The 10,288-nt window shown below is 41.1% G+C and overlaps 1 protein-coding gene across 1 annotated transcript in view; it reads left to right on the top strand.

The window, feature by feature from the left end:
• SLC24A2 (solute carrier family 24 (sodium/potassium/calcium exchanger), member 2) overlaps window positions 1-10,288 on the top strand; it is a 284,020-nt gene that overhangs the window by 185,470 nt on the left and 88,262 nt on the right. The window contains exon 3 of the mRNA XM_010857076.1: window positions 7,016-7,124. Coding sequence (XP_010855378.1) covers window positions 7,016-7,124 — 109 coding nt within the window. The remainder of the gene's footprint in view (window positions 1-7,015; window positions 7,125-10,288) is intronic.

The following is a 10,288-nucleotide window of genomic DNA, read 5'->3' as shown; positions in this document are numbered from 1 at the left end:
AGTGTACACCCATGGCTGATTCATGTCAATGTATGGCAAAAACCACTACAATATTGTAAAGTAATTAGCCTCCAATTAAAATAAATTAATTTAAAAAATAAAAAAAGAATAAAAAAAATTTTTTAATGAACTTGTGGTTCATACACAATGAAATATTATTCAGCCATAAAAAGGAATGCATTTGAGTCAGTTCTGATGAGGTGGATGAACCTAGAACCTATTATACAGAGTGAAGTGAGTCAGAAGGAGAAAGATAAATATCATATTCTAATGCACATATATGGAATCTAGAAAAATGGTACTGAAGAATTTATTTACAAGGCAGCAGTGGCGGAATGGACATAGAGAATAGACTTATGGACATGGGGAGAGGAGAGGAGAGGGTGAGATGTATGGAGAGAGTAACATGGAAACTTACATTACCATATGTAAAATAGATAGCCAACAGGAATTTTCTGAATGGCTCAGGAAACTCAAACAGGGGCTCTGATCAATCTAGAGGGATGGGATGGGGAGGGAGATGGGAGGGAGGTTCAAGGGGGGGGGATATATGTATCCCTATGGCTGATTCATGTTGAGGTTTGACAGAAAACAACATTCTGTAAAGCAATTATCCTTCAATAAAAAAAGAAAAAAAAAAACTTTACTTCGAATTAATTCGAATTTACTTTGAATCTTTTTTTTGGCCGTATTATCTTAGTTCCCCAACCCTCGCCCACTGCAGTGGAAGTGTGGAATCAACCGCTGACTCGCTAGGAAAGTCCCAGGGGAATCATTTTTAACCAGTGGCTTTCAAGGGTCAAAGGAAGAAAGGTGATTTAAGGATTTGTGAATGATTTATAGAGTTAAAAATGCTTTGTAAATGAGCTATGTGTTTTATTATCAGGGGTGGAGGAATGGCACTTTCAAAACGCATTTTGAACTGGTAGCAAAATTGCCACATGGAATTGGGTTTCCAGCAGGAAGAACAACAGATAGTAATGGCATCATCTCAGTTGTTCAATTACTTGCAGTAATTAGGGAAGGGGTCAGTTTAAATTAAATAAAGGATTGAATTACAGGATACTTTATTAAGTAAAAGATGTATTCCTCAAGAATTGTTGTGGAATACTACAGATTTGGCTTAACAAGTCTTTCCTATAACTGGCAACAGTCTTTGAACAGACCACCAGGAATTGGGCTTTCAAATCAGTGTAGCCCAAATGTATGATATTTAAGTGTGTTTAAAATTAAGGAAATTTATAAAACAGAATGCCAAAATTAATCCTTAAAATCACATAGGTCCTCTTTTGAAGAAGTTGTCTTTTCTGTGACATCCAGTGAGTTCGAATAAACCAGATGTTCAATAGCCCTGAAAAGAAAATCACAACTTTGAGCCCAACCCAAAACCTGGATACTTAGCTAAATAATCCAGTGCTTAGAAACACTACAGGATGTATACATTTGGATCGTTTCTCTGGTCCTTTACTAGTTACCTGCAGTGTAATTAAAATCCCTTTAAAATTGAATTTCTAACATAATCAGAGGCACATTTCCAGGACTGTGAGGCTGCTTCAAGGAATGATTAGATGGAGGCTAAGTCAGGTGAGCATTGGGAATTATGAGTAGAGGTGGGTGAAGCCCTGAAAATGAACAATGACCATCATATGTCACATTTCTCATCTTTTTTTTGCAACAAAGCTACATAAAAGGAAAGTGGAGGCTGTTGAATGACCTCAGTTGCCATGTGTCTGTATATAAATGTACATGTTGCAACCTGATGTATATTCATGTCTGCAAATTACACTTGAAAGTAAACTAATGATGTCAACTTGTGCTGATATTAGGCAGTGGGAAATTTTGAAGGGGATTTAGAACTTTCCCTGCACTGTTTTATCTTGAAAGAATCTATGTACAAAGCACTTTCTTTCCATCTATTGTGTCTTATGAGCCTCCTTGCTTGTGAGAGAAGAAGCAAGTCATTGGAATAGGTATTTTTTTCTTCTTTTCAGACCAAAAAACAGGTTTGGATTTTTTTTTCCTTCTTCAAATATTTTTTTAAATATGTCTTTTGAATCTATTCTCTCTGCTGGTGATATTTTTGTTCTTATAAGGACCACCCATTTCTTTCCTCAGTTCTATCCCATTCCTTTATGTTCTGTAGTATCGCTGGGGTATCAAATCTCAGCTCATAATTATTTGTCTCCCATTTAACCACAAGGTGTAAATTTGCTAACTGAAAAGGCGTGCTCTGACAGTTAATCTCCATGTGTGTCCAAAGGCTGAGCCAGCTGCCCTGGATAATTTCCCTGGGGGATTGTTCTGTAGAATATGGGGCCATTTGTTGAGCTCTCTGATGTGGGAGACGAGAAAATGAAAGGACTGCCAGAGAGAAATGGGATCATGCAGTGCCTTTCAGAGCAGAAACAGAAATCAAAGGACAGTTTCACGTCCACTCCACTTCCCCAAGCATGTTCCTGGGACTAGGGAATCAGAGATATTTTCTTATTAGTGTTTCTATAGAAGTCACGAAGACAGAGCCCAGTATTAGGAGCTTATGGCAAATTTAGTCATGCCTGTAAGATATACTCAGAAATTGTTGTTTACTCACTCAGTTATGACTCTTTTGTGACCCCGTGGACTGTAGCCCACCAGGCTTCTCTGTCCACAGGATTTCCTGGACAGAGAATACTGGAGTGGGTTGCCATTTCCTTCTCCAGAGGAATCTTCCCAACCCAGGGATCTAACCTGTGTCTCCTGCATTGGCAGACAGGTTCTTTACCACTGAGCCACTAGGGATGCGTACTCAGAAATTACCTCTAACCTAACCGCTTCTGTCTGTGCCTGAAACTTACAGGTTCTTCAAGGGTCTCCACAACTGTCTGGAACCAGAAGAAAAAAAACATATGTTGATATCGACTCTAAAATCCAAAAACTATCTACGAGATTATTAAATATTTAATTGAATGTCAACAAAATGTGTAATATTAGCTTTATTAAGCATTTTGCTAGTCTTCTTAAAACTTCCATGTGAAACCAAATCACAGGTTCAGTTTTGTCGCTTGCCAAGACTTCCAGCATGCCTATCATAAGTTCAATGAATTGCCCATAGCCAGTAATTTAAATGCAAAATTATAATTATCCTTCCCATTTTTTTTTTACACCAAAAAAATTGTATATTTTAGGTGGAGTGTGGGGGCATCTGAATGTTCTTTCTGTGACATGTTTGGTAGGGCTAAAAAAAGAGAACCCAGGGCCCATGAAGCTATTAAAGTAGTTCTGCCAGCATCTTCTCTTCTTGCTGTGTGTGATTAGTCCTGAAGACAGGTCAGCAAAGACATTAATGGGAGGACCAGAGGCAAGATGGGGGAAAGATTCCAGTTTCTTCTTGCTCTTTGAACCCATAGTCGAGGGGAAGTGACAGAGACAGTGGTCTGATCATGAGGAAGTTCCCAGGGTACCTGCATACTCTTGGAAAGATTGTAGGACTGTGCCTGGTTCTGTTGAAAAAGGAGTTTTCATTTCATAGAGGAAGCTAAGCCATCCAGTTGGGACCTGGAGGAAGAGTGCCAGAGTCCCCTTGTCTGAGTTATATTCTCGCCAACCAGGCTTCCCAGGTGGCTCAGTGGTAAAGAATCTATCTGCCAATGCAGGAGACATAGGTTCGATCCCTAGGTTGGGAAGATCCCCTGGAGGAGGAAATGGCAACCCACTCCAGTATTCTTGCCAGGAGAATCCTATGGAGAGAAGAGCCCAGAGGGCTACAATCTGTGGGGTCGCAAAAGAGTTGGACACAACTGAGTGACTGAGCATGCAATGGATGGCTGGCCCTCCTGGGCCCTTGTGTTTTAGTCAACTTTTCTCAAAGCGACAGATACTTCCTTTTTTAGAATGAAAAACTTGAAGGGGTGGGGCAGGAAAGAAGGTGGGTCATCTGGATTCCACACGTGATGATCTTAGTCTTCACTGGCTTCATGTCTTCAGGCTTTACTTGATGTACCACACTCGGGGTGGTGAATGTTGACTCCGTCTGAAGGACATGGAATATGACACATCTGTGTAATCTCAGCCCTTGATACTAACCACTAATAAGAATAACCACTAATGATTCTTGCAGAACTTTTTTCTTTATATGTGCTAACGTATTATTAATTTATTTTCTTTTGTAAAATGAGATAGTAAATAAGGGTTTTAATTTTTTTCACTGAATGATATAACTTAGATATTCTTCCATGTCAGCAGATGTGCACTTAGCTCATTCATTGTAGTGACCACATGACATTCCGCTGGATGGCCAGATCACAACTAATTTAACTTTCTTCTGTCACTGGGCATTTGGGTTGGCCATTCAACTTTGATCTTTCAAGTGAAAATACCATATACCTGAATAACCACATGGTACCAGTGATAAAGAACCCACCTACCTGTGCTGGGGATGTAAGAGATGTGGGTTTGATCCCTGGGTCAGGAAGATCCCCTAGAGAAGGGCATGGCAGCCCACTCCAGTATTCTTGCCTGGAGAATGCCATGGACAGAGGAGCCTGGCACAGAGGACCAGAGGACAGAGGACCCTCTGACAGAGGTTGCAGAATCCCTATGAACAGAGGAGTCCATAGGGTCGCAAAGAGTTGGACATGACTGGAGCCACTTAGCACGTAGCATACACTCTTAATTCCCTGTGTCGGCATAGTCTTTCCCAGGAGCAGAAAGAACCAAATCTTGCCCTATACTGATGCTTGTGTTTAAGTGTAAAACCTATATGTGACTTGTTGTTTATTTATTTCTTTGTCTTTTGTTTCTGCCTTTTCCTCTTGTGCAGTCCTCTACAGCCAGGGACAAGGATGAACAGACTCTACCGGTAGGAAGCAGTGGCCTTGTCTGTACCTGTTCCTGTGCCTGTGGACAGGGTTGGGAGGGGTGGGTGGAAGAGGGGCTCTTGTGCTCAACAAGTCATCCCTCTCCCTTGGAATCCTTAAAGTGTTTAGTCTGCGGGTGTATGAATGTTCTGTCCTGGTATTAGTGTCAACTGAATTCTTACATTCAGTGACAAATGATTTCTAGGACTAGGTTTCAAAAGAATTTGAGTTCCCTCTTTCACTTGGCATGAAAAAGTTGAAAGAGTGAGGTATTTTCAAATTCCATTCCAAGGGATGTTGAGCCGCTATTTGGGGACAGTGAGGGATCTAATGCTTGGTATCTATTTTTTTATGTATCTGCATGCACCTGGTTTTTTTGGTTGAAAATTTCTTTTGGTTCCATCAAAAGAAATGCTGCATGAAGTCTATACATTCAGTATATACATAATGCCCGGAAGAATGCTTTAAGTTCCATAGATATAATCGTAGGATAAGGAACATTTCCATAGAAGAGTTCCTTTGGTTTCCCCAAATAAGGAAACATAGTAACAGTGATTATGACATATTATTAACAGCAAACACATTTTCCAGTCCCTATCCAATTAACACATCACATTTTGTATTGTGAAGCTTGGCAGGGAAATGACCTTCAGAGTTTTTATGCTCAGTCATCAGTGATTACATTTCAACTCTATTCAAATCTTTTAACCTTGCCCCTAACATTTTCTAAGCCTTAATCTTCTGAATCAAATAACACAGCACAATTTTTTTTTTAAGTTCCAGATTTTTGAGTCTGAAAGGACTAGTAATGAAGATAGATATGACCGCATTCTTCTCCTGTGATGCTCAGAGTAGAGACTTCTGACATGCATTGGGAGTCCATAGGATATACAAGATCCAGTACTGGGCGAGGGGTACAGACCCAGGCTCTTCCTTTGTGAACCGTGATCTGGTTCTGAGATACGAGTCATCCCCTCAGATTCTTCCCCAAACCCTGTAGAATTGGAAATATTATTTCTAATAGAATCAGGTATAATAAAATCACCCTTAAAAATTCAGGTTTCTCCATGTATCTTATAATCACATTTTACCAATACTTCAGGCTTACTGTGGGTTTCATGTTTCCCTCCAAACACATGGATCATTGTTAATAAGTGTTCTACAAAATAAGGGATGAATGAGCAATGCTCGGAAACACTGTCCAAGTTAGCCAAGTTAATCACACTTCTTTAGTGTTAGACTTAATGTATCTTAGTGTCTAATACATATCCTAAAACTCTAAAGGTGAGTTAGCCTAGGATGTAGCACTTTCCAAATGTCTCTTGTGGGACTTTTCTCAGGAAACCTCCTTGTAGATGTGTAGTGTGATGAAACATTTTGCAAAACCCCATAAACTAAAGGCCCCTTTGGAGTCAGGGAGGTTCTCTGTGGAGACATAATAGGAGGATCTCTCTCTTCAGATCTCACTTAACACAGACTGTAGGGCTTCATGGATGAGAGCCATGGTTCCCGCATGGAATGAGGTACCCCGAAATGTGTGCCTGATGTTCCTTTGTGGAGCAAGGGGGAAATCTTAGCACCTCTGTTGTTAACTTTCTATATTAGTCTTCATAATTTCTACTCTTGTAAATGCCTTATGGTATATATGCACTTGTTTTAGTATGTGTCTGGATAGAGACACATATTCATATAGATAGATGCACATATACACACTCAAAAGTTTTACTGATAGGGTATGCAATCCAAACATTTTAGAGACTACCCACTGGTTCAGAGAACAGATGGTAAGTGAAACAGACCTGCAACCCATTCTTGTAGCCTCCATGTTTTTGTCTTTATGACCCAAACACCTCATTTTGCTTCTCTAAGACTAAATTTCTTCATCTGACTAAAGGAAACAGTAAGAATGCCTAGTTCATAGAGTTAAGTTTGAGAATGAGATCAACTAATGGAGGTGAAGGATATAGTACATTGAGCATATACTAAGTTCTCAAGAAACAATAGCAGTTGATCCCTTTAGTTGCAACGGATGTGAGAACGCCATTCCTTCCGGAGACTTTGAAGGAATGTACGTCAAACATCTTTGGTTCGATTGTGTGTGATGCTATGACAGACGAGGTGAGGCGCTTGCCTTGCATTTCTGAGCACTCACAGCATCTTTGTCTGGTTTCTTTGCTCAGGTGAAGCCGCGTCTGCAGCGGGGTGGAAGTTCCGCCTCCCTCCACAACAGTCTCATGAGGAACAGCATCTTCCAGCTCATGATACACACCCTTGACCCACTCGCTGAAGGTAAGCATCAGGCTTTGGTTTGGGGACTTGTTTGGGGCGGAGGCAAAGGCTGGGAAAAGGCCTGTCTTCATAAAACACGTTTGTGCTTCAATCACAAACCCGCTAATGTCCTCATGTGTCACCTCTGCCAGAGACAGCCCCAGCCCTTTGGTGCGCTTTTTCTACCCCCGCCCAGTTCACCATCAGAGGTTCTTGTACCAGGAACAGGAGCGGAGGTCCGTTTGCTAATTCTGTCTTTTGATGCCTCTAGCATAAATACAGTTTGTTACCAGGCAGAGCAGACAAAAGAGCTTTTTCTCTCCCTTCCAGCTAGAATGACAGTTCTCTTTCATCATCCTCCTCAGTTTCAAAATGAAGTTGTATATCAGGATAAATTGATAAATTGTATATCTTTAAAAAAGAGAGAGAGACAAGAACTCCATGACTTAGCAAGGCTGGGATTAGTTTGGGGAATGATGTTCACTGCAGAACATTAATGTTGTACCTAGTCTTTGGCAATTGGAAGATGAGGGGGTAAGCTTCTAAACACCTAAAGAGCACTCTCTAAGATAACTGCTTAGGATCAGGTTGAAGAACCACCCTGGTTCCCCTCCTAGGGTCATCATATAAACCATCACCAACAGTCTAGTATTGTGTTCTTCCAGTTATACTCACAAGGAAGCCAGATACATTGTGCTTTTTTAATTGCATAAGTATGCTAAAAACAAATTAATTTTTCAAGGAAGTAGGTATCTGATGCATCAGATAAATATAGGAGTTAGGCCACTAGCAAAGGGCTCGTATATTGCCAAGTCATCTGTTCTACCTTCATCCCTGGACCTTACAACTGAGCCTGATGTTACACAGGGGCAAATGACATGGAAACAGGTTTCTGCCAGTGAATGAACACATGGGATGAGATTAGTAAATCATATCACACAAATCAGAGCTCTTTACCAATGTAAAGCTTTGCAAAGTAATTTCAAGGGTCTAGATGAAGTCAAGAAAACCTGGGATGTCGCGAGAGTCTCCCTAGGTCCTGTTTCCCCTCACTGAACCTTCACCCAGAATAATAAGTGAGGATCACAGGCTCACTCTCAACGTGGAGCACTGTAGTTATAACACATTTCCACCTTGTGGCCCAGGGAGTTGCATAGCTCATGTGATGTTTTCCAAGGAGCCTTCCTTCATCGATCCTGGGTTCTTTGTACTCAGGGGCAGTCGTTTGCCAGGAACATCCGAAATATCATTACTCTCTTTACCAGAGGTCCATGTGACAAGGAAATTAGCCCTGGTCACTAGCCTTCTTTCCCCTCCACTGCTCAAGGTCACCCCCAGAGAAATGATCTCAATGAGTGAGGGGATCCCAGGGCAACCTCCTGCCGGCCACGAAGCAGCTGTGTGACTTTGGGCAACTTAGAGCCTCTCTTGTATCTCATTCCTTCATCTCCAATAATAATTACCTCAGTCTAGTAATTTTAAAATTGGCAAAGTATTTTCACACCTGTGAATCTATGCTTTCTAATAACTCTTCACAGCTAACATTAATATTTTAATTTCATAAAGTAGAGTACCACCAAAATAGATCTCAAGGGTATCTCCTTCTCTCTCTGCGAGCTCTTCATTCCAAGCCATCTTTACGCTTCCTAGCTGATCTTCCACTCCCTCCACTGCCTCTTTCTTTGCATATTTTCCACCTAGCAGCCCAAGTAACCTTCTGAAAAAGTAAATCAAATCATGTCACTCCTACTAACCTGCAGTGGCTTCCCATGGCTTATACGAAAATGGCGAAATACTTGCCATGGTCTACACCATCTGTCTCATTCTCCAAACTCACTTTGGCTTACTTTGTGTTAGCTAGACAGATGCCTTCTGTCCTAAAATAGATACTTCTTTCCTGCCTCAGAGTCTTTGCTTAGACTGTTCCCTCCACCCAAAATACTTTTCCTTCTCCCATTTTCTTCCACTTTCCCCTGCTTTATTTTTGCCCAGTCTTCAGCAGTTTGTGTAAATGACACCTCCTGACCATTCAGTGTAAATGAGGGCACCAGTTGTCATCTCTCGGTGCATCCTTTAGTTTTTCTTTTTGCCCACTTTACAAGTTGTAGGATTATTTGTTTACTACCTGTCTCCCCCAGGACACAGTAAATTTCTAGAGAACAGGGATTCTGTTTATTTACCTGTTGTCCCTAAGGTCTAACAAGCTACCTGGTACATAGTGGCTGCTAAGGCTTAGAACGATTAAGCCACCTGGCCATAGTCATGCCCTGATAGTCACACAGTTACAAAGCTTTTTAAAGCCCCATGCATTTAAGGTTGAATCTTGGTTATTTTGAGCTACCATCTTCCCCACCATTACCCAGAAGAGCAGGTGAGAGAAGAAATGAACTATCTTACCTGCCCCAACTTGATTATGAGCAAGCAACTGAGTATACTTATTTCTGGCAAGGCATGTTATACAGTAATTGAGGACAGACTCCAGAGCCAGACTCTCTGGATCCAAATCCTAGTTCTGCATTTACTAGCTGTGTGACCTTGGATAAGTTACTTAACCTCTCTGCACCTCAATTCCCTCATCTGTAAAAATCAGGATGGTATATAATAATGTCTACATCATAAGGTTGTTATAAGGACTAAAGGAGTTGAATATTCATTAAGCATTTAACATATTGCCTAGAAGATTGTAAGTACCATACAGGTTTGGAATTACTGTTTCATTACATTGAAAAATAATACAGCCTATGAATGTTTTAATTTAAAAAATTCAAAAGGCTGTGGTGAGACTTTCCTGGTGGCTCAGTGGTAAAGAATTCACCTGCTAATGCAGAAGACACAGGTTCAATCCCTGGGTCAGAAAGATCCCACATGCCATGGAGCAACTAAGCCCGTGCACTACAGCTGTTGAGCCTGTGCCCTGGAGCCCGTGCACCACAAGAGAAGCCACCGCAACGGGAAGCCTACTCGCTGTAACTAGAGGGCAGCCCCCACTCGTCACAACTAGAGAAAAGCCCACACAGCCAAAAATAAATAAAAATTTGGGGGGGGGAGGCTATGATGAAAAAAATAAGTCTTCTTCCTCCAACAAACTCCCAGTTTTCTCCAGTCCCCCAGTTCTTTCAGAGGAAATGACTGCTACCAATTACTTGGGGTTCATTCCAGAGATGATCTGTATATATACAACTGTG

The sequence above is a fragment of the Bison bison genome, unplaced genomic scaffold, assembly GCF_000754665.1.
Source record: "Bison bison bison isolate TAMUID 2011002044 unplaced genomic scaffold, Bison_UMD1.0 scf7180017864376, whole genome shotgun sequence".
Classification (NCBI taxonomy): domain Eukaryota; kingdom Metazoa; phylum Chordata; class Mammalia; order Artiodactyla; family Bovidae; genus Bison; species Bison bison.
The sequence above is the reverse complement of the archived record's forward strand: the minus strand, read 5'-3'. Positions and strand labels throughout refer to the sequence as shown.